Raw genomic sequence first — 25,605 nt, forward strand, 5'->3', positions numbered from 1 at the left:
CTGTGACCTTGCACATTTATGCAACTTGGAAGCTTTTTAAAGTAATCTCTAGCATTTAATTCCACTATTCGACCATTACCTGCATTTGTACCTTTCTGCAGGAAACATCCTGTTTTGTCTGTCCATGTGTCTAGAACAAATGCAAATTATTTATTGTAAGTTGGATGATGTACATTGTGTTATACATAAGTTTGTGCAGCAAAGCCATTGTAAGTATCTGATGCAATGATACAATTATAAGTATTTGGATAGAAGCATATATTAAACCAGAAATGTGACAAAACTACACTGAAACTTTTAATTCTACACTGAATTAAAGTTTCCATTATAGTAAACAATATTGTATGATTCATACATTTGTCTGTATGTGCATACAATTATATAAAATAATATATTTTATTAAAATCTTTTTTTATTACAACACAAATGAAGGTAAAAAATAAAATAAAAAAAGTCAGAAGACTTTCTATTATTCATAAGAAAGAATTTCTATTATTCAGAGGATGTTGTTTATTATTTTCTATTATTCAGAGGATGTTATTTGTGATACATTATGAATTTCTAAATGCTTTAGGCCTTGAACCTGTGTTTCATACTTCAGCTCTACTTTCAAATAGTCTTTTAATTTAATTCATTATTCACATTTTGTGAAACTGTTATTGTTCGCTGCATTATTCTACATGCATCACATATCCTCAGTTTTTCATTTCATTAAAATGTATTCAAATGTTATGCATTACTCGCTTCTCAGGGGGTAAAACTCTTTAACTATCAGGCACTTTCAAGTGCGTCTCGCTTCCCTGTCTTTCTCTTTTTCACTCTAACCAGCTTCACTTTTCACTCAGATTAGATTTACCTCCTTTTCCTTTCAGCCACACTTCTCTCTTCCCTCTCCATCCTTCACAGTGAATTCCACACAGGATCAGGCCTGCTTTTCATGCTTAGCTGAATCAAAGAGAGAGAGAGAGAGAGAGAGAGAGAGAGAGAGGGAGAGACAAGAATGGAAATTTAGCTGTGGAAGAGATCTGTTGAAAAAGAGTCTTTCAGCAAGCGTAACACAGAGGACCTTATCTTCAGGAAGAGAACGAATGAGAGAGGGAGACAAAGCCAGTGTAAGTAGTGGAAACCAAAGAAACAATGTGCAAAGGTCATTGCAACATTACAGAGGGATCACAGATTGCCAGAGCAACACATAAAACTAAGGTAGCAGGGGTGAGGTAAAAAAAGGGAGGGAGTGAAAAACAGAAAGAGGGAAGTGGGAAGAAAGGAGAAGGAGTGGAAGAAGTAATCAGGTTATATCACAAGTTAAGCCTTTGGAGGAGGCATTCAATTTTCTAACACAGTCGAAAAGTTATAGTTCCTGTCTTTTCTTGTGGCACCCTGGTAAACTGAGCTCTGTTCAAGGACGTACCCTCAGCTTTATTGCACTGTGGTGAAATGCCCTTCACAGTATTGATTTTCATTATAAAACCTGAAGATTAGTTGAATCACTTGGAACATAAAATTCAACATTGAAATGTCTCCCAACTTTTTTAACTACAGAAGTGCAGCCACTGAACCAGTCAGTAATTTAAAGTCATGATGTAATGGAAACAGTGACAGATCATTTATTCGTATAGTGGTAATTTATATCCAAGTAAAATGGATCATCAAAAAAGAAAAAATGTAGGGCGGGGACTTGGTTCTATCCATCTATTGTTGATTGGATACAGCTTGGCTTGAGCTTGCGGTCAATTGTAAAAAATGGACGGAGTTTAAGCAGACTAAATGATTGGAAAAGTCTGTCATATGTCACCACAGAAAAGTCTTCCAATTTCAATGAAGACTGACATTTTGGTTAAAAATTACAAAAAAGGGTAGAATATAACAAAATAAATAAAAATAGAACATATACATGCATGAAGTGTTAAAAATAAAACCATTAAGATGCATTTAGAAAAGAGGAGAGAATTTCCATTTCATGCAGACTTTAAAGTTGCAATGAAACCAAAGTTGCATCAGATCTCTTGTTTTGTATTGTGATGTACATCCAGTTTAATGGACTAAATGATTGTAGAAGCTCTCTGTAAGTCACCAGAGAGACCGGTCATTTTCACTGAAAGGTCCAGTTGGCATTTTGATTAAACATAGGTGAAAACATTTTTAAAAAATGAACATGCAATAATAAAATACATTTAACATGCATTTAGAAACTAGATAGTTGTAAAAAAAAAATGTCATGGTGACTTTACTAAGCAAAATATGAGGAAAGAATAAAACAAGCAGGGGATTTGGGTCAGAATCTTTAACCATTAAAAGTGTGTGAGTTAAAGTTAAATCATATTCAAAGTCAAACCAGGTCATGCACAATTGTTCATTCAGCGTGATGAGGACAAAAGAACAAGCTGCTTTCAAAACAAAGTTTGAACTGGAACTCCTTCAATGCTTCTCTTTTTTTCTCTTTAAACACATTCTCTCCTTAAACACACCTTTGTTATAAAAATGAACATGCAATAATAAAATACATTTAACATGCATTTAGAAACTAGATAGTTGTAAAAAAAATGTCATGGTGACTTTACTAAGCAAAGTATGAGGAAAGAATAAAACAAGCAGGGGATTTGGGTCAGAATCTTTAACCATTAAAAGTGTGTGAGTTAAAGTTAAATCATATTCAAAGTCAAACCAGGTCATGCACAATTGTTCATTCAGCGTGATGAGGACAAAAGAACAAGCTGCTTTCAAAACAAAGTTTGAACTGGAACTCCTTCAATGCTTCTCTTTTTTTCTCTTTAAACACATTCTCTCCTTAAACACACCTTTGTTACAGTTTCAAACCTGATGTATAAACGATGTCTCTCTCTGTTTTTCTCAAATATGCTTCACTTCTCTGTGCAAATTCTTTCTGTGCCATAAAAAGCAATACCTTCACACATGCTCATGCTCATACACAGTGCCTGCGGTCAATAGGCTTTGAGAAACAATATTGACTTGCTAGGTAGGCTGCTGTTTCTCTCGGTCCACTATTTTCCTCAGTGTTACTGAATGACTGCCAACAAGTTTCCAATTCCCATCTCCTTCCAGTGAATGGGCAAGTAGCAACACATAGCTGTGGAATAGCTTTTTCACTCACCCACCCTTCTCTACCTGTCTTATTTACCTTTAAATATCGCTTTTCACTGACATTAAAGCCCCACACCCGCTCAATCTCCTTTATTTGTAGATATGCAGAATCTAGCATAGCGTTTGAACTTTTTAATCTAACGAGGTTTCTTTTACCTTTCCTCCTTATTGCCTCTGAGCTCAGGTTTTCGTCTGTTAACACACTATCTTTACTGTCTTGCCTCAGGACATAATGGTATACTGCTGTAGTTTTACTCTGTAATAATGCCATCTTTTAACACTACAAAGGCTAGTTTCTTGACGCTAACATCAAACTCTGTGGGAAAAAGCCAACAATGATTAGTTATTATTAGTTAGTTATTAGAAATGTAGCGAGTACAAGATTTACCGTGGACACCAGAAAGGGTTAACAAGGTAAACCCTGTTGTTTCCTTAACAGCAATATTAAATTTCATATTCCCCAAATCTCGCCGTTCCTGTAACACTTTTTTTGTAGTCTCTCAGAGGTAAGCGCTGAGTATCATTTACAGCGGCGCTGCCAGGTCACGGGTTCCTTGCTTTACTCGCTCCGGATTGGTCAATTGCCTCATGAAATATTCAAAGAAGCACCTGATTGAGGGCTGCCATTGGACACAGCTAGTGCAGTTATGTAAATGAGCACCTGGTCGTGTTTGCAAGCCCTGAGGGGAAGAGGAAGAGGTCTAAAAGCTAAGCGCTTATGAGCGCGCGGAGAGAGAAGCGCTGATTGAGAAATAAATAAGGACGCTAGTATCATTTGCGCTCATAGAGGCGTCGGCTCTTACAGAATATTCCTTTTTACAAATCTTTTCGAGCGTGAGACGTACAGCTTGCCTCCTTTCAGAAACTTTCTGCTTTTGCTTTCTTGACTCGGTTTATTTATTGGTGCTTTTGTGGCTTTAAGCACAAAGTCATAAGACTGTGCCAGACTATATTTATCTAGTATATAAACAACCTGCCAAAGTGAACAACTCGGATTAAAAAGAAGATCAGGCGACACATTTGGAGACGTTTTCGCGTTCTGACAGACTTCTAGGTAAGTCATAAGAAAATAAATGAAAAAGACATATACCGTTAAGTGTAACTTAGTTTGTTTATGGCCAGCAAACTGTCAGACGTTACTTTTTACTATGTCGTTTTTAGTAAATGCACTGTAGATAATAGATATTCGGATTGTGTTGTTTCGAGCGCCGCGTAGAAACACGTTTGGCTTTCCATTAAACTCTAACGTTAGCTGTCTTAGACTGTGCTCAAATGTGTTAAGTCGTCGCGCGAGTAACCTTAACCGTCTCTGTCTCGTGCATGGCGACCAAGAGTCTCGGAGTGTGTGTATGTGAGGAGTTTGGACGTCTGCCACGGTAACGTTACCGGGAATGAGCTCGGTCTGGTGCGGAGTCCTGCTGTTTGTTTGTGAAGTTGTTATTCACACCCGCTCGGCGAATTTAAATGGTTCCTAGTTATGGTTATGATACCTGGAACCAGGGTTTAATGGGAACATTTATTAGAACAAATTCTGTGAAATGGCTTGAAAACTGCTGTGGGTCATTCTGGTGGTATATTTACCCACCTGTGGCCCCGGCATTACGCGGCAGTATTTATGGGCTACAGCAATCTTGCTTTAAACTGTGATTGCAGAGCAGTCTCAAAAACACGCTAGACTGACGAGTCATGGTGTTAAACCAGTAAGATTTATGCAAACTGCTTATCAGACCTTATATGCACTAATTTACGATTGCTCTTGGTGTTTGAACTTATTTACAGCTTGTAAATGATGGTTTACCACATTAACCGATTTAATCACAATTGTTGAGCACATGTGTTTTTACTTCTTGGATAGAGAGATTAAATAAACAATGTATCTTTTTTTAATCAGATATTATCTTTCAGAGGAACTAATTGAATTAAAACTGCTCAAGTGACGTGACCGTTATCACTAAATGAAACTAATAAAGTCTTGCACTTATATAGTTTACAGCTCCATGTGAATTCATCAACTCAAACCTTTCCAAGTGAAAGGTACATGTTGGTCCCAGATGTTACTAGTAGGATTAAATGGGTAAAATAGTAGTGGTTTTGTTTAAGTCCAAAATCATGGCGATTTGTATTTTGCATTTGGGCAAATTTGTGGCTAAATCGAATTTGTACCAATTCATTTATATGTTATGTATAACACCCCACTGACTGTTAGGTTAGGGGTGGACCTCCATGTTTACCTTTTTCTAAAAAAAATTATGTTTCCAGACTAATCACAAATCATACAAATGTGTATGAAATTCCACCTTGTAAAGTAAAGTTTTGTCATGAGATCTAGTTGGGTTGTTGTGACCCTTCTGTGGCAGAGGTGACCTCAGACCACCGCAAGACCCTGTGGATGGATCAGTGTCAAGAGAGCAACTTTAACCTGCTTTCAAAGCACCTAAATTACCAACCATACAAAAAATGGACACATAAGAGAACTTTTGCATTAAAAAGGAGAGTTAATTTTCTGAAAAAGCAGAGAAGGAACATTACCATGATAACCATAGTAATAGAGCTATGGGATTTCATTCAGACGATGTCAGATTATTTCCATCTAATTTTCAGTCTAGTAAAAATATTATAAAGATAGTATTTTATGGGGTTTATGGGTATTTCAGCAGAGGTTTTGTGTTTTCTGAACAGGCAAAAGAAAATGCAGTGTATGCGCAAAAGCAATGAAGAGATGCTAATGAATGCACCATGAAGCTGAAAATTCACCCTCCCCCCTTTTCTGTCTTCTTTTTCTCCTCTCTCTCTGTTTAAAATGGGTTTCAGGGGCTTGTGAATAAAGACACAATGAAAAGTGCACTGAATTGTGCTGTGTCACCAAGGGAGGGGACCAAATGCAAAGAGGGGTACAGAGGAATGTCTGCATGTGTGTGTGTGTGTGTGGGCGTGTGCGTGTGTGTGTGTGTGTGTGTGTGTGTGTGTGGGCAAACAGACACTCCGCAAACATCTCTGAGGAGGTCGATAGCATTGATCTGGGCACTGAGGGTTTTATTATGAGTTTGTTTGTCGAGAAATCGCCCAAGAACTCTCCGCTGGGTCATTATCCCAGGGAGGTTTGGCTTGACTTGAATACAAAGAACTATAAATTGCTTTTCACCTCATTCTTGATATGAGTGTCTTTGTGTGTGTGTTTAAGCTCACAATGAATTGTTTTTCTTGCATCTCTTAAACCGTTTTGTCTCCACACTCATATGTGTGTATACAGCCAGGTTATATCTGACTAGCGTGTGGTGGGTAATGATAGTAAATCCCCGACAGAAAACTGCTGCTGCACTCTATTTATGACGTATTGACACACATTTCAAATGATTTTCAACGGTCGCTTTGTCGCGTCCAATGTACTAGACAGACTTTAACGGTCGCTTTGTCGCGTCCAATGTACTAGACAGACTTTAGCTGGTGCTCGCCTATCGAGAAGAAACAAAGCAACCTCGGTGTGCGATCGCAGTCCTTCCACTCCTCGAGTTCTCTCCAGTGCTGGAAAGCTGATCCGATATTTACACGGGTCCTACTTCTTGCCTTATTGCCTTAAAGGGTTAGTTCACCCAAAAATGAAAATTAGCTTGTGTTTTATTTACCCTCGAAGCATCCTAGGTGTATATGACTTTTTTCTTTCAGACGAATCCAGTCGGAGTTATATTAAAAATTGTCTTTGATCTTTCAAGCTGTTTAATGGCACTCAGCGGGTGTTGCAGTTGAACGTGCCGCAGACGACTCCGGGGGATGAATAAAGGCCCCCTGAAGTGAATCCATGAGTTTTTGTAAGAAAAATATCCATATTTCAAACGTAATAAACACTTTTCTCTCACTTCCGTTATCTATCAAATGCGGATCCGTTCCGGCGGAAGGCGTATGACGTATGCGCAGCGTGCGCACCTCTGAGATATGCTAGTCTCGCGAGTTTGTTTAATAGGAGCAAAGGAAGCAAAGTTTCCTTACTTTAGCAAAGGAAAACCAGTCTTTATTTTGAAATCCTCCAACATTTTTCTTTGCAAATCTTCGGTTTGTACTTCTAATTCGTGACCCATGTTTTGTTTTGTTCTCTCTCTGCATTCGCCACTAATCGCGCAACGCCGTGCGTTTTACGTCATCTGCCGGAACTGCTTCAGTGGATGACAGTCAGCGGAAGTGAGAGAAAAGTGTTTATTACGGTTGAAATATGGATATTTTTCTTACGAAAACTCATGAATTCGCTACAATGGGCCTTTATTCATCCCCCGGAGCTGTCTGCGGCACGTTTTGTTATGAATGCGCAAGCTTTATTTGACTACTTGTGGACTGTTCAACTGCAACACCCGCTGAGTGCCATTAAGTAATAAACACTTTTCTCTCACTTCCGTTATCTATCAAATGCGGATCCGTTCCGGCGGAAGGCGTATGACGTATGCGCAGCGTGCGCACCTCTGAGATATGCTAGTCTCGCGAGTTTGTTTAATAGGAGCAAAGGAAGCAAAGTTTCCTTACTTTAGCAAAGGAAAACCAGTCTTTATTTTGAAATCCTCCAACATTTTTCTTTGCAAATCTTCGGTTTGTACTTCTAATTCGTGACCCATGTTTTGTTTTGTTCTCTCTCTGCATTCGCCACTAATCGCGCAACGCCGTGCGTTTTACGTCATCTGCCGGAACTGCTTCAGTGGATGACAGTCAGCGGAAGTGAGAGAAAAGTGTTTATTACGGTTGAAATATGGATATTTTTCTTACGAAAACTCATGAATTCGCTACAATGGGCCTTTATTCATCCCCCGGAGCTGTCTGCGGCACGTTTTGTTATGAATGCGCAAGCTTTATTTGACTACTTGTGGACTGTTCAACTGCAACACCCGCTGAGTGCCATTAAACAGACTGAATTCATCTGAAAAAAGAAAGTCATACACCTAGGATGCTTCGAGTGTAAGTAAAACACAAGCTAATTTTCATTTTTGGGTGAACTGACCCTTTAAGACTTCTTTTGTTCTGCAGACGTTTTCCTCTTTTGTTTTTTTTTTATCCGCCATCTCTATCTTTCTGTCGCTCCGCTCGGCTAATGTCCGTCCTGTGCACTGAATGCTCTGTCCTCCACATCATGAGTAGACCCGCCCCTTACTGCTGATTGGCTACAAGTTTGTTTTGCTTCTCAGCCCAAATCAGTTTTCTAAAGCGTTTTTGAAAAATCGCTTACCCCACCTTTAAGCAAGGTCTTCAGACTCACTAAGAACTTCCAGGCAAGTGTGTTAGACGTGGGTGGAGCTAAACTCTGCTGGGCATTGGCCACAGACAATTGGACAACCTTACTGTGTATGTTTTCCAGATTTGCTCCCGCTTACAAACACACATTGTTCATCTCCATTATTTCAACCTAAAGATTTAAAGGTACATTTTCAAGGTTGATAGTGCTGTATTGATTTATCATGCTCTTCATTTTGTGCTGTTCATGTATTTTATGATTCACGCATAACCTGTCTGTTAAAGCCTGGATCATTGAAGAAATCAATGTTCATAGATCCTTGGCCTATTTGTATGTTATGTTCTTAAAGACTTCATGAATCACTCTTACATAATGGTTCTGCTTTCGTTAATGAAAGACTGACTTGAGGGGGTAACCACAACGTGAAACATTACAGCCAGATCTGTGCATGGAACTGCAGGGAGAGCAACAAACGACAGTGTTATTCAGATTGTTTCTTACCAGAAGAAGTGCTACATCATCCAACACAAAGTGGGCAAGCTGGTTATATTATGTAGTTTGAACGGTGAGGAAACAACTCATTAGCATGTCCTCTAGGTATATTCGCAGGTGTATAAACCTAAATATAATACGAAAATGTGTTTGAACAGGTAGGACAGTTTTGATTTGTATAGAGCATGACTAACAAACATATATACATGCTTTTTTCACAACTGCTGCCAGGCTAATTTATTTCTCCGGTAATTACACATGGCTTCAAGCAAACTTAGCTTTTGAAACTTGTTTGTGAAAACAGGAACGTTCAACATCAAAGCTGCAGCTTCGGTAAGTGTTTTTTGCCTGAATCCAGACTGCCAAACACTCTAGAGGAAAACCATGACAACTCTCACTTCTGCTTATTAAAACAGTTTTCAGCATTTTTGTACTTGTCTTCTTGAGTTTCTAGTAGACAATCAGACAGATATTGCACCTACACACTTCTGTTTGCGTTGACTTGAGACCTATTTTCTGCTTTTGTGATATGTGAATGCATCAAATCAGTCAAATCAAATCATCAACAGTCAACAGTCTTGTGCGATCTGATGCTAAGCTTCTGAAAGAGATTTTGCACTCAGGTTAGTGTTGTGTTGGGCATAAAACACTTCTTTGACCTGTTCTCTCCATTTTCTTTTCTTTTTCTAGGGCCTGAGCACCAATGGTGCGAGGACCCTCCTAGAATTGGTCTGTTTATTACTTTTGGCTTGTCTACTTTTTGAAAATGCCATCCTTTCTTGTCTTTTCACCCATTTTGAATGACTAATAACCTCAATCTAAATACTGTACTTATCTTTTATTCTCTTTTTCATTGTACTTTAAAGTCCAAAGTCAAAGTGCTCTAACTCAGTTGCACAAAAGAGCAGTATCACACTTCTCTCTTTGCTTTTACTCATTGTAGAAACTGCGTTTACTGTATACCAATAGACTGTTTTGTTCATTTCCAAGTTCTTTTTACTGTGACAGAGCTACATTTACTATCATAAAGTGATAGTCAGCGGAAGTGAGAGAAAAGTGTTTATTACGGTTGAAATATGGATATTTTTCTTACGAAAACTCATGAATTCGCTACAATGGGCCTTTATTCATCCCCCGGAGCTGTCTGCGGCACGTTTTGTTATGAATGCGCGAGCTTTATTTGACTACTTGTGGACTGTTCAACTGCAACACCCGCTGAGTGCCATTAAACAGACTGAATTCATCTGAAAAAAGAAAGTCATACACCTAGGATGCTTCGAGTGTAAGTAAAACACAAGCTAATTTTCATTTTTGGGTGAACTGACCCTTTAAGACTTCTTTTGTTCTGCAGACGTTTTCCTCTTTTGTTTTTTTTTTATCCGCCATCTCTATCTTTCTGTCGCTCCGCTCGGCTAATGTCCGTCCTGTGCACTGAATGCTCTGTCCTCCACATCATGAGTAGACCCGCCCCTTACTGCTGATTGGCTACAAGTTTGTTTTGCTTCTCAGCCCAAATCAGTTTTCTAAAGCGTTTTTGAAAAATCGCTTACCCCACCTTTAAGCAAGGTCTTCAGACTCACTAAGAACTTCCAGGCAAGTGTGTTAGACGTGGGTGGAGCTAAACTCTGCTGGGCATTGGCCACAGACAATTGGACAACCTTACTGTGTATGTTTTCCAGATTTGCTCCCGCTTACAAACACACATTGTTCATCTCCATTATTTCAACCTAAAGATTTAAAGGTACATTTTCAAGGTTGATAGTGCTGTATTGATTTATCATGCTCTTCATTTTGTGCTGTTCATGTATTTTATGATTCACGCATAACCTGTCTGTTAAAGCCTGGATCATTGAAGAAATCAATGTTCATAGATCCTTGGCCTATTTGTATGTTATGTTCTTAAAGACTTCATGAATCACTCTTACATAATGGTTCTGCTTTCGTTAATGAAAGACTGACTTGAGGGGGTAACCACAACGTGAAACATTACAGCCAGATCTGTGCATGGAACTGCAGGGAGAGCAACAAACGACAGTGTTATTCAGATTGTTTCTTACCAGAAGAAGTGCTACATCATCCAACACAAAGTGGGCAAGCTGGTTATATTATGTAGTTTGAACGGTGAGGAAACAACTCATTAGCATGTCCTCTAGGTATATTCGCAGGTGTATAAACCTAAATATAATACGAAAATGTGTTTGAACAGGTAGGACAGTTTTGATTTGTATAGAGCATGACTAACAAACATATATACATGCTTTTTTCACAACTGCTGCCAGGCTAATTTATTTCTCCGGTAATTACACATGGCTTCAAGCAAACTTAGCTTTTGAAACTTGTTTGTGAAAACAGGAACGTTCAACATCAAAGCTGCAGCTTCGGTAAGTGTTTTTTGCCTGAATCCAGACTGCCAAACACTCTAGAGGAAAACCATGACAACTCTCACTTCTGCTTATTAAAACAGTTTTCAGCATTTTTGTACTTGTCTTCTTGAGTTTCTAGTAGACAATCAGACAGATATTGCACCTACACACTTCTGTTTGCGTTGACTTGAGACCTATTTTCTGCTTTTGTGATATGTGAATGCATCAAATCAGTCAAATCAAATCATCAACAGTCAACAGTCTTGTGCGATCTGATGCTAAGCTTCTGAAAGAGATTTTGCACTCAGGTTAGTGTTGTGTTGGGCATAAAACACTTCTTTGACCTGTTCTCTCCATTTTCTTTTCTTTTTCTAGGGCCTGAGCACCAATGGTGCGAGGACCCTCCTAGAATTGGTCTGTTTATTACTTTTGGCTTGTCTACTTTTTGAAAATGCCATCCTTTCTTGTCTTTTCACCCATTTTGAATGACTAATAACCTCAATCTAAATACTGTACTTATCTTTTATTCTCTTTTTCATTGTACTTTAAAGTCCAAAGTCAAAGTGCTCTAACTCAGTTGCACAAAAGAGCAGTATCACACTTCTCTCTTTGCTTTTACTCATTGTAGAAACTGCGTTTACTGTATACCAATAGACTGTTTTGTTCATTTCCAAGTTCTTTTTACTGTGACAGAGCTACATTTACTATCATAAAGTGATGCAAACCTGAGGAAAATATTTAGGGCTGGTATTTCACAACACTAACCTGCATCATATTTACTAACCACCAACAATACAGTTTAACCAGTCTCTTTGTTGATAAGAAATATGCTGGAAGTAGTTTCAGCCCACTGAAAATATTTGGTCCAAGCACCAATAAAAGGAACTCTGGTTTCAGCCAAAATGGTTTTGGAGGGTTGACCGAAACCGTTAGTGATTCTCCTATGATGAGTTTTGATTTTGTCCGTTTTCTGCAGGTAAACATATCAGTAGTGTGGATGCACATCTCACCAATGGTTTGCCAGTTACCAACGGTTACTGTCATTTTTGCCTTGATGACATACCTCAAAGAAAGCTAAGAGAAGATAGTCATAGTTTTTTCCTGTTGATTGGATTATTCCAGGTCTGCACCACCCCTTTTATTTAAATCGAAAATCCATTCGGATCGATTGAGGTGATTACATGAAGGCCATCAATGCGATTACTAATGGATTGTTTGGGTGCATGTACTGTATAGTTACTGCCATTTATCTCACCTTTCTATGTAAATTATATTTGCGTATTTCAAATCATCTTTGGGAACGATACTTGGAAATTAATTAAAGGGGTCATATGATGCGATTTCAAGTTTTCCTTTCTCTTTGGAGTGTTACAAGCTGATTGTGCAATGAAATAATAAAGGCAGAGTTGCAGTGGTGGAGAGATGCTGCTGGAAAACTTGTCCCAGGAATGAGCTAAAGCTACTAGTATGAGTAGATGAACATGTTTCTCCCAAACTTTCATGTAAAAGAGGTCAGACTCAGTTCATAGAACATTTCAGACTTCATAAAATGTTAATGGAGCATGTTCTACCATTTCATGGAATATCTGACCTCACAGTTGACTTTTCTTGATAATTGGTAGGTCAACACAGATGGTTACTTACAAGAAAACACATTTCTTGTTTTATTAGCTCAAAGAAACTGAATAGGGTGAAGTTCTCTGCATATCAGTGCATGGGAAAGTGGATTTGGCATCCTGTTCAAATGGCCTGGGTGTATTGTGGGAACTGTCAGCTGTGAGTGTTTGATGGGGTGACAAGGTGAATCTGGCAAGTGCAGAAATGTACCTGGCGGGTCAAGGCCATATAATGTCTGCTGGGTGAGGTCTTCATGTAGATGAGGCTTTAAATAACAGCAGCTTTAATAATTTGGCCCATCCCGGATAATTCCAGGAAAACATTCTCCTCTCGTAAAGTGACTAAACCTTTCTGTCATTTTTGTTCTCTCTCATGCTCATTTCTCTCTTGCTTGCGCTTTCATTTGTCCTCTCTCTGACTCTTCCTGTTCATTGAGTTAGTAATTCTGATTTCCTCTTCCTGTCAGCCACAAATTCATAAGTTAACGGTCATCTTGGCAGGACTGCCGAAGGAACAGCTCATCCGTGCGACTGAGTCAGTGCAGGGACTGACGCACACTTGAGTCATGATTTAGCAAGAAAATGGTGTGTCCAAGTGTAAACACGACCCTTCATTCTTCAAAACACTGCTGCTGTCGGAGAGCCAACTTCAGAGGTGCTGTGTTTCAGAGATTGTGTGGTCGGCCTCTTTGAGTTAAAGAATCATAAGTCACTTGGGCACTGAGGAAATTCCATTTTATCTGATGTTTAAAGGGAAACATCAAAACAATAGAGCTGAGGATGCTGAGTCTCCTCAGTATGAGCATTACTCACTGATTCTTTCTCATGCCAGTGTGAGCACACATTGATTCAGTCATTCTCCACAGATTTGGATGGAGTGGTTGGAAAGTTTTCATCTGCCTGGCGGAGTCAGCAGACTCGCATATTCACAATCAACACTGTCATTTAAACGGTTTGGACACTGTTTTACTCAATCAGTGTTGTATAACAACACTACGATGTTGTTATGGTGAAGAAATGAAAGCAATGGTATACTCTGTATGATTTATCGAAAATTAAAAGGAGGATTTGTCAGAGACATGGCCTAGCAGTTAGCACTCAGGGCATGTTGAACTGTGGTCCACGTACAGGAGATCCAGGTTTGAATCCAAATTCCTTTCCTTCTTTCTCCCTGAAAATTTCCTTTCTTTTCTCTATTAACTTTGTCTGTTAAAAGTGGCAAATAACAAAAAAAAAAAAAAAAGAAAATGGCAAAAATTATTTTTGTATAATTTGTATAAAATAGTTGACATTTGACAGGCAGAATTTTTTTTATTTTTTTTTAATGAGATTTGTACAAGGGCCTAGTAGTGCAAAAAAAAAAAAAAAAAAAAAAAGAAAATGGCAAAAATTATTTTTGTATAATTTGTATAAAATAGTTGACATTTGACAGGCAGAATTTTTTGTATTTTTTTTTAATGAGATTTGTACAATGGCCTAGTAGTGCACAACAAAACAAAAACAAGCCACAACACAAAATTAGCACAACACAATGGAAACAAGGCGCAACACAACAAAATTAGCACAACAGAAACAAGCCATAACACAATGAAATTAGCACAACACATTAAGCATTAAGATCCAAAACTTTTTGAATTTGAAGATCAGGGTAAATTTAACGTATTTTGTCCTCTGGGAAACATGTAACTATCTTCTGAAGCCTCTGAAGGGCAGTACTAAATGAAAAAAAAAAGATATTTAGGCAAAATAAGAAAAATGTACACATCTTCATTCTGTTCAAAATCTCTAAATGCATTGTGTTTCCTTCTGGAGCATCAGTAAGCGTTTGAACCTCTGTAATAGTTGCATATGAGTCTCTCAGTTATCCTCAGTGTGAAAAGATGGATCTCAAAGTCAAGTCATTGTTGGAAAGGGTTCAAATACACAAAAATGCTGGAAAATCAAAGAATTTGTGGGTCCTGAAGGATTTTTCTGAAGAACAGCAGGCAGTTGAACTGTTCAGGACAAACATGGGACTCATGAACAACTATCACTAAACAAACAAAACAAAACAAAGAACCACAGCTTTGGACAATTCAAGTAAACACACAGTATTAAGAATCGAATTGTAAACTTTTGAACGGGGTCATTTTTATAAATTCAGCTATTATTTTTCTCTTGTGGACTATATGTAAACATCTTTTGTGAAATATCTTATTCAGGTCATTACTAAATAAACAATAACATGCATTTTGTTTGATCCCTCTTATTTGTGTAAAATAATTAACATTTTGCAGATTCTGAAAGGGGGATGTAGCCTAAACTTTTGACCTCAACTGTATAGGGCTATATTTACTATATTGTCAGTGCAAACAATATTTTGGCGTAAAGAAAAACTACTGTCAAGATTTACTAAAGAAACGCATTAAAAAAATGTGTGCTAAAAAAGGCGCGGGCACAGTAATTTTTTCGGCTGACCTTATTGCACATGCATTTATAGGAGTTTCCCTTTCAGGCACAAAATTTATGGGACGAGAGTGTTTAAATGAATCACACAAGGTGATTTACTAAGGTTTGCACTGCAGTTGTCAATTTACTGGTATTTGTGCCATTATTTACTACCCAAAAAAAGGATGTTTTAAACCAGATGCTGATTTGCGCTGCACTTGGTAGATTGTGTTGGTTATTATGGAAATTATCCAGATGTGTCTGTGTTCTTTGATGTGCACACTGTCTGTAGATCAGCCACAGAACTTCCACTCACATCGGTGCTTTTATGGGATTGCGCTCTAATGCTAATTTGCCCTGTTTAGTAAATATGGCCCTTAGTTGTTTAATTACTAATTTTTACAATTTAAAGTGTTTATTCTTTACTATTTATTGGCTGAAGTATGAACCAAACATTTCTTTATGTGATTTAGTCATTTTTTGGGAATTTTAATTATGTATTTTTACCCACCCCAAGTTTGTCTCTGTCCCAGCTCATGGAAGTTAAACTCAGTGCAGATGGGGTCATGAAGGTGAAAGTCAGAAGTGATGATGTGTCGCGTGTATTGATAATGTGATATGTTGTTTGCCCAGCCGTTGTGTCTTTAGGGTTATAGACTCAAAAACACCCCTACTGTAAGCATTTGTGAGATTTGCTTTATCAGCAGGTCTGTTACTGACAGTTCTTGATGTGCTTATGTGTATGTGTGTGTGTGTGTGTGTGTGTGTGCGTGTGCGTGCGAACTTGCTTCAGGCAAGTCAGTTAAAACTTTGTCAAAAGGGGTTTTGTTAAATGGAGCTGAACTGACAAATTTGCTGTGTGAAATTCCCTAGGGCAGAATCACACCCAGAGTGACCTCAGTGGTGAACCACATGTTACTATATAATGTATAGGGGTTCTGATTCACTTTTGATGTATGCAGTGAGTCATTTGAGTGTTTAAGATCTTCATCTGTTTGAACCTAGTACGTAGGGGCGTCTTTCCAGCCTGGTTCCTATATGGCTCCCGCAGGACCAGATCAGCATACTTATAACCGCTGGGGAGGTTTAGCTAATTCACCCGCTCCAGCAAAGAGACATGAAGCTAATGCTGCTAAATAGAAATGTCTTTGCAGAACTTGAAATGGACATTTATAGGGGAAATGAAAGACCAGATCAAACTTAAGATATAAACTTGCGTTACCTTTTGAATTTACAGCAGAACTCGTTTCCTGAGTTTTATATTTTCTGATGTTTTTTTCCCTTCTCCATTGTGCTCAGGGTCCAAGGTTATATAACTGCAAACCAGAATATTCTTACAGGCAGTGAAACTATGCACACATACACATTTGTGTACTAATGAAAATGGGATGATTTAACCATTTTGTTTGCTTTCATATTAGTGAAAAACAGTGCAAGTCATTATGTCAGTCTCTGCATTTTATGAACTGCAAGTCAGTTCATTCAGCGGTCAAATTCATAACGGCCCTGGAGTGAATATTTCCAGCCATGTAAATACAGCTTCTATCTGTCTCAATAGGGAAATAAATCTACATGACTGTCAAAATTACTTGAATTTCAAATCAGAAATAAAATCTGACAACAATTTAAATTGTGCTTTTTAAGGTCAAATCATGCAAAAAAAGGTTGATCAAGCTAATGTGCATGAGCATTCTAGACGAGAGTAAACAAACACATGGTTGGATCTTTACAATAAAACGGCTTCCAGTCTTATAGCTGCCATATTGAATGTTGCAGTTGCTTGTATAAAAGAAGTGCACTTAATTGTATTGAATGTGCACTTGTAGTGTACTGTAATATTAATGAAATAAAAGGCCACTTATTATTTGTGTTATTAAAATGCACACTTCTATGAGTGTTTCTTAAAGGGGTCATATGATGCGATTTCTATTTTTCCTTTTCTTTAATGTGTTATGTAGCTGTTTGTGCATGTATATGATCTGCAGAGTTACAAAGCTCTCCCACAAAAGGATTTATTCTATCGAAAAGTGACATGTGGCCAAGTATGGTTTCCCATACTAGAAATTAGTGCTCTGCATTTAACCCATCCTTAGTGCGCACACACACAGCAGTGAACACACATACCATGAACACACACCCGGAGCAGTGGGCAGCCATTTATCTGATCCAAACTGGGCTAAAACGCCTCGTTCAAACACGCCCCCACATGTCTACATCACGATGTGGAAATATTTGCATAATGCCGCCCAAATGTTCATGCTGTAGGATATCAGACCGAATCAGACAATCTAAGATTTGGTCAAAACCGAGTTGAGGCACGAGGAGTCACAAAAATTCCACAGAGGCCCAAGACAACAGGATGTCATAAATCAGACCCCAGCCTCTCTGAAGCAAGCCTAAACCTAAGCCCCTGTCACTAGAGTAGACTTTTAGACTTTTCACACTGCGCTAATCCCCTGGTTATCGTCGTTCTAAACACCACTTTTAACCCCAGGTAAAGAAACGTTTCACACCTGTAATTTGAAAACGGTGTTGGCACCGCTTTTTACCCAGGGATATGAAACCCTGCTCCGGAGCAGGTGTTAACCCCGCATTGCGGTGCTAAGTTTGTTCAGTGTGAAACGGAGCGGTGTTTGTTTGTTGCTGCTGGACCCTTGGAAACAGACAGCCAATCAGAAATTGAGCAGCGAAGCTTATGTCACATCAGTAACAGGAAACACGCATCGTGTAAACGGCAGCCGGTGAGAGAAAAGTAAGAAATGTCAAAAGATGGAAAGCGTGTGAACTGGAGTGATGAGGAGATGGTATTATTCTTACAGTTAATTCTAGTCTCTCCACACTTAAAAGAAATTCAAAGAAATATTCACATACTTTGCTCATTATTTTCTTTCTTTTGTACTTTTGTTTTTGTTTTCTAGCCTTTGTGCGTCTCGTGAGGCTTAAAACAGCTAAAGACCTACGTGGCGACATTTTTTTTAATAATTGGCAAGATACAGGAAAAGCCGTGTAAACAGGTTGCCTGCTGTTTATCCAATTAGTGACAATGACACCGCAAATATACAAATAAGAAGGTTAGTATGAGCAGTGTGAAACGTGATTACAGATAACCCAGGATTCTGTTCATCCGGGGTTTAGGATGACCCAGGTTTAACAATTTCAAGTGTGAAAAGCCCATTAAAGAGAGAGAACAACATCAGAGTTAGTAATTAATGACAGAATTCTCATTTTTTCAGTAAACAATAACTTTAAAGTAAATGTATTTTAAATGTACTAAATTGCAACTTCATTACAAGTATGTCATTACATATATTTTCTAAATACATGAATACGTGGTTCAATAGAAATTACATTAAATATGTTTTATTTGACCATAAATGCTTGTCAGTACATTTGGCAGTACACTTTAACCATATTTTAAATACAATAGAAGTATTTATGAAATTACATTCAAAGATGTACATCCTGGGTCAGAAAGGTACTCTAAAGTTCAGATAATTGCATTTAATATATATTCCAACTATAAAACATGCAATTAAATGCCCCAGTGTATTCCATTCAGTACTATTTTTGAAAGTATGCTTAAGGGTACTTTTTCATAAGAGTTAGTCGATTATAAATATTTGATAAGTTCAGACTATTGTTTTTCAAATTTGACTTAGATGAGGTAATGTTGCAGTGCATAATAAAGTTACCAGCCAACTGGCAATTATCTCTGCTTTATTTACTCGCCAAAGTAAATTTTTACTCGCATTGGTGCTTGGCGAGTATTAATTTTGGACCATGGACTCAGTTCTCCCTCTCAATCATTTTGATTCGCTTAATTGAAATTGTTGATAGGTTGCTAAGGTTACGCAACAGCGATTGCACTTATTGTCAACAGACGTGAGAGGATTTGTAATGCCAACTGTAATAAACTCAAACTTGCATTACAATAGCAAATTATTTGGCATACAGACTGATATTTCTTTCTCTCCCTTCCTTTCTGTTTTCCTGGGTTTTGGAAACACTTGCAGCCTGTGTGTGTTGGCCCCCGCCTGTCTCGAGCTCAGGACAGCTGCACTGGCTGCTGCGCACACACACACACACACACACACACACACAGTATGTTGAATATGACAAGCACACACTAACACACAGTCCATTAAGCTGGGTCTATTACATGCATGCCTCGTCTACACCTCTTCCACACCTCCTTTCAGATTTTACTCTCTTCTACTCTCTTTGTCCTTGTGTCTGCACAGCTGTGCATCAGCTGTCTGTCTCTCTCACAGAGCCCAGAACCAGCACTGTCACTACACATGGGACAGCTGCCACCTCACACACACACACTCACAGACCCCCATTCCATATACACATATACAATCACAAATCACATATTCACAGAGACCTTGTTTTAATGGGGATGGAATAACAGCGATGCCAGGCAATGCTGGAATAACAGCATGTGTGATTAAAAAAAAACTGTAACCTATAAGTGCATATAACACTACCATTCAAACGTTTGAGACAGATTTTTTTGAAAGTAGTCTTTTATGCTAACCAGAGCTGCATTTATTTGATCAGTAATGCCTGAAAAACAGTAATATTGTGAAATATTATTGCAATTTAAAATACATATTTTCTGTTTTATTTAAAAAAAATTTTTTTTAAAGAAACCTAATGTACAAACACAAATCCCATGTTCACAGAGAAAGGGTTGGTGTTAATGGAAAACAAGGCATGCTGTGTCATTTCTTTTTCTAATGTGTTTTGATATATGTGGCTGTTGGCATGCAGTATGTTGAGTTTGGGAGAATTTCTAAGCTTGATGGACCACCAGTGTAAATGAAGTGATCTCAAGTGTTTATATCTGTTCAGTCCAACTGACTTCATCAGTTGTAGAAAGGTGGAGATCCCCCTCATTTGTTGACATCATAAACTGAGATCATATTTCACCCTAAAACTGAATGCATACAAATGTAATAGTCATAGCAGCACAGTTCCACTATGAAATGGGATTTTAAATGCTAGGCATGTAAAATGATTTAGGCATCACAAAATTATAGTGTGCAATATAAAAACAGTGTTTAACGGTGTTATTAAAAGATTACATTTAACAGTGATATAAATGTTTTAGTGTTGCGTGAACGTTTGATAATGGCAAAGGTAATCTAATTGTAAAAATAGGGGAAATGAAAACTAAAACCAACTACCGAAAGAAAAACTAATATTGACTGCTGATATATTTTAGAACTGTAATATCACCAGCAAAATCACGATACGATACGTATCACGATACATAGACCACGATACGATACATATCACGATACAGGATTGCACTGAATTTCACCTCAGCAGAATTGAGAAAAACAGCTGTTTATTAAACACTGCATACTATAGTGCCATTTCTAACTATTGGCAGAGCAGGCAGTTGACCTCTGCATTATTAAGGGCCTCCATAACTGTACCACAGTACAATATAGGTAATGGCATATGTTTCATGTTTACATTGCTACAACCGATACAAGGGCTGTGTATCACCAGCAAAATCACGATACGATACGTATCACGATACATAGGCCACGATACGATACATATCACGATACAGGATTGCACTGAATTTCACCTCAGCAGAATTGAGAAAAACAGCTGTTTATTAAACACTGCATACTATAGTGCCATTTCTAACTATTGGCAGAGCAGGCAGTTGACCTCTGCATTATTAAGGGCCTCCATAACTGTACCACAGTACAATATAGGTAATGGCATATGTTTCATGTTTACATTGGCCACTCCCCACCAGGTACAATATTCTGGTGTATTTTGGGTTGTGCTGTTATAGTTTGCATCTTGTTTTTAAGCCCATAAATAATAATGTACTCGTTCTTATAAATTTATATTGTAATGTACTTATTCTAATATTAAAAAATCATATTTACATTGCTGGTAGGTTATCATTGCACAAATAAACACACTCTCTACGTTTAAAAAATAAAAATGAGAAGAATTCTAAACTAATGCGCTGTCTTCACTGTATCTAACGCACCCCCATTCCATATACACATATACAATCACAAATCACATATTCACAGAGACCTTGTTTTAATGGGGATGGAATAACAGCGATGCCAGGCAATGCTGGAATAACAGCATGTGTGATTAAAAAAAAACTGTAACCTATAAGTGCATATAACACTACCATTCAAACGTTTGAGACAGATTTTTTTGAAAGTAGTCTTTTATGCTAACCAGAGCTGCATTTATTTGATCAGTAATGCCTGAAAAACAGTAATATTGTGAAATATTATTGCAATTTAAAATACATATTTTCTGTTTTATTTAAAAAAAATTTTTTTTAAAGAAACCTAATGTACAAACACAAATCCCATGTTCACAGAGAAAGGGTTGGTGTTAATGGAAAACAAGGCATGCTGTGTCATTTCTTTTTCTAATGTGTTTTGATATATGTGGCTGTTGGCATGCAGTATGTTGAGTTTGGGAGAATTTCTAAGCTTGATGGACCACCAGTGTAAATGAAGTGATCTCAAGTGTTTATATCTGTTCAGTCCAACTGACTTCATCAGTTGTAGAAAGGTGGAGATCCCCCTCATCGCTGTCTTCGCTGTATCTAACGCATACACACACGCTCAGTCACACACACAGATCACGTTGCGGCCGCACTCAGACATTCAGGAACAAACTTTTTAGCGCTGTCCCGCAGTTTTATCAACTAAATAGCTTAATCGCTCTCGAGCTACATTATCTTTCTCAACAAGGAGCTGGCAACATCAAGCCACTTTACTGTTAATAGAGAAACGCGGCAAAACGGTGGAACTTCATACATACACAGTCTCTCTCTCTCTCTCTCTCTCTCTCTCTCTCTCTCTCTCTCTCTCTCTCTCTCTCTCTCTCTCTCTCTCTCGCTCTCTCATAAATGAACACTTGATGAATTACACTTTTCTGAGAATAGACTTGAAGTGGAGATAGCTGAACTACAAGCTTACCAGTGTTTTTAGAAAGCAAGCACGTTTATCCACAGAGGAGAGAGAGTGCGTGCACATGGTTGCCAGGTTGGCAAAGATAAGTAGCACACTTAGCAGATATTTCCGTATTGCGCAAGTGTGAAGCTCTGTTTCGGGGACTACATCTCTTTATATCAGGCAACCCAGTTGTGTTCCTCTGCGGCCAGATTAAACCTTGTTGTAGCCTATATATATTATGCGCTATTCATTATTTTTTAGAAACCTCGCACTTTTCTACTCTATTTTAAACGTTGTTCTTGTATTCAAATTAAGCGCGGTCCACTGCTGCACACGTGCCACAATATCGATACAGGGCCAGCTGTATCGATACTCGTATCGTCAGATCTCTGTGACGATACATCGTCGTGTCGATATATTGAACACCGCACTAACCGATACAGTACCAATGTTTTGTGCATCCTTAATACAGTATGTGGAAACTTAGTCTTTTATTGGTCACGCTTTATATTAAGGTTCAAATCTCGCTATTAACAAACCATTATCTATGACTTTTGCCTCAAAACTCCTAATTTGCTGCTTATTAATAGTTAGAAAGGTAGTTGTTTTTTAGAGGTGGTATAGGTATTAGGTAGGATTAAGGATGTAGAATATGGTCATGCAGCATATGTGCTTTATAAATACTAATCAGAAGTCAATAGGTTAATAATAGGCATGCTAATAATAAGCAACTAGTTAACTAGTTAATAGTGAGAATTGGTCCTTATACTAAAGTGTTATCCCTTTTTTTATAATTATAATTTTATATCATCTTTTAATAACTATATGTAGTGAACTTTAACAGTAAAACATAAGAGAACTAAGAAAAACAACAGCTCAGAATTACACAGACTTTACAGCCAGGTATACCTACTAATAAATAAATAGGCTCAAAAAAAAGAAAAGGGTATTGGAACGTATAGATTAAATTTATTGTTATAATACACTTAAGTAAATGTAATCGACTCATTCTCTCTCTCCATCTCTTCCTCAGGTATGTCTGTAGAAGATAGTTCAACTCTGGACAGGTAACCAGGTGTCACTGTTGCTATGGCAACACAGATGCTGCCGTTGTTGCCTGCCCTCCTCACTGTCCTCCTCGTTTCCTGGACGGCGGCCCAGGACGTGGATTGGCATTTTGACACTGGTAAGAATGTCAGGTGTTCTGATGGTGTTCTGCTCCTGTCATACATGAAAGCTAGTGTGAGAAACACCCTTTCTCAGTTTATTTAACTGTGGTTTTGTGGTCCGACCTTGAGGATGTGTGGGTCCTCCCAAAGTCCTAAAGTCAGATTTCCTTTAATCAGTCTTCTCTCCTGTCTTTAAACTCTTCCAGTCCACTTTTTCTTCCTCTTTTGTGTTTGTTGGGGTTTCTAATGTGTTTTTAATGCCTGTGAAATGTTTCTGTGGTCATTAGAAGTTATTATATTCAGTCGCTGAATGAAGGCTTATGATCCATGCGTATGAGCTGCAGTGTTTTTCTCCATGACCGGTTACTGATAGTTAATCATTTAATAAGCTGGAACATCTGCATGTATAGCTTGCCAGAGACTGAAAAGGACAAGAGAGAAAGGAGAGATAGTGGGGGGAATTCACCAAAAAAAAAATAATTGAAATGCTATTATTCACTAAGTGCATTTATGTGCCGTTATAACTGAGGTAAAGCAGATTTTTGTCTGAGAATACGTGGCACAATGCTCACATAACATGCCACATGAAGAGGCTAGTGCCAAATGTAAATAATGTCGGCATGTATAGCTTGCCAGAGACTGAAAAGGACAAGAGAGAAAGGAGAGATAGTGGGGGGAATTCACCAAAAAAAAATAATTGAAATGCTATTATTCACTAAGTGCATTTATGTGCCGTTATAACTGAGGTAAAGCAGATTTTTGTCTGAGAATACGTGGCACAATGCTCACATAACATGCCACATGAAGAGGCTAGTGCCAAATGTAAATAATTGCAGCACTATTTCTGCTCATTTAGCACCTGGTTAAGCTGGATTGCAGGTGGCTAATGAATAAGACAGTATTTCAGCAAAAAAATAATAAAATAAGTGCAAAAAGTAACTTATTTGCTTAGTGCAGGGGTTTTCAAACTTTATAATACTAAGGACCCTCAGAAATGATGATCTCCATACTAAAATATAAATGCAGCAGTATAATTTCATGTAAAATGGCCATTTATATTGTTTGTAAAACATTTTAAGCTTCATATTAAATAAAGACTTTGCATTGAAGCCAAAGCAAATTATATAAATCCGAAAAGATGTAAAATTCAAATTTTATACATTCCTATTCAAAAGATTGGGGTTAGTAAGATTTTCAAAAGAAGTCTTTTACGCACACCAAGGGCTTTTTTATTATCAGAAAATACAGTGAAACCAGTGATATTGTGAAATATTAAATGAACTAAATGAACTCTTTTCTGGTTTAATGTTTTAAAATGTAATTTATTTCTGAGATGCAAAACTGAATTTTCAGCATCATTACTCCAGTCTTCAGTGTCACAAGATCTTTAGAGAATCATGGTAATTGGCTGATTTGCTTTTTTACTAGGGCTGTCAGTGTTAACTTAGTTATGACAAAATAACGCAATAAAAAAATATTTTAACGCAGTTAACGCACTGGCCCCGCCCACAGATCTTACAAATATGATGCAGGGCAACAACTTCATAAATGCAGTTATGCCATAAAATTCAAGCTATTGGTGCAAAAAATGCCCCTGTATGAGTTTTGTCTCATATTTGTGTATATCACATATCACATGATATCACACTAGCATCAAGAGCAATATCACAGGAGTGCTGATTTTGTTCCGATCTATCACGCCCTTAAATGTGATTTTAACAGTTCAGTAAATAAGAAGTTAATGTTGTTTTATATTTTAAACACAATATTATGTGTTTTTGCTCAATTTAGCATAGAACATATTATCTTTAAAGTCATAGCAGAATTGTTGTGCGTCTCTGAGCGACACAGCGGTGTTTAGTTTCTGAATGAATCCACGTTTTGAACGAATCGTGTGAATCAATGATTCAAATGCCCATTCATAGGGCGAATTCCAAACGGAAGTGAGCATCCCTATGCCCTACTCTCTTCGAAGGGCAGAGCCCTTTGAAGTGTGTTCTTTTAAGGGTGTAGGGCATTGCTGTCTAGTATTAGAGAGCCATTTACTTCATTCCTGAGTGAATTAGCCGTTGAATGAATGAATGAATGACTCAAAGACATTTACCGCCACCTGCTGGCAGATTTAGAGTATCATTTCATTAAAAAAAAAAAATAAATAATAATAAAAATAAAAACATTTAAAGGGATAGTTCACCCCCAAAAAATTTTATTCTCTCATCATTTACTCACCCTAATGTCGTTTTAAACCTTTCTTTTGTGGAACAAGAA

The 25,605-nt window shown here is 37.8% G+C and overlaps 1 protein-coding gene across 3 annotated transcripts in view; it reads left to right on the top strand.

The window, feature by feature from the left end:
• Window positions 1-3,800: 3,800 nt before the first annotated feature.
• Window positions 3,801-25,605, top strand: part of LOC107551675 (epithelial discoidin domain-containing receptor 1-like) — a 45,216-nt gene continuing 23,411 nt past the window's right edge. For all 3 annotated transcript variants that reach the window (XM_016233370.1, XM_016233372.1, XM_016233371.1), the window contains exons 1-2: window positions 3,801-4,156; window positions 23,202-23,354. In XM_016233370.1, coding sequence (XP_016088856.1) covers window positions 23,258-23,354 — 97 coding nt within the window. In that variant the 5' untranslated portion in view covers window positions 3,801-4,156; window positions 23,202-23,257. The remainder of the gene's footprint in view (window positions 4,157-23,201; window positions 23,355-25,605) is intronic.

Source organism: Sinocyclocheilus grahami, unplaced genomic scaffold, assembly GCF_001515645.1.
Source record: "Sinocyclocheilus grahami isolate Dianchi unplaced genomic scaffold, SAMN03320097.WGS_v1.1 scaffold429.1, whole genome shotgun sequence".
Taxonomy (NCBI): Eukaryota; Metazoa; Chordata; class Actinopteri; order Cypriniformes; family Cyprinidae; genus Sinocyclocheilus; species Sinocyclocheilus grahami.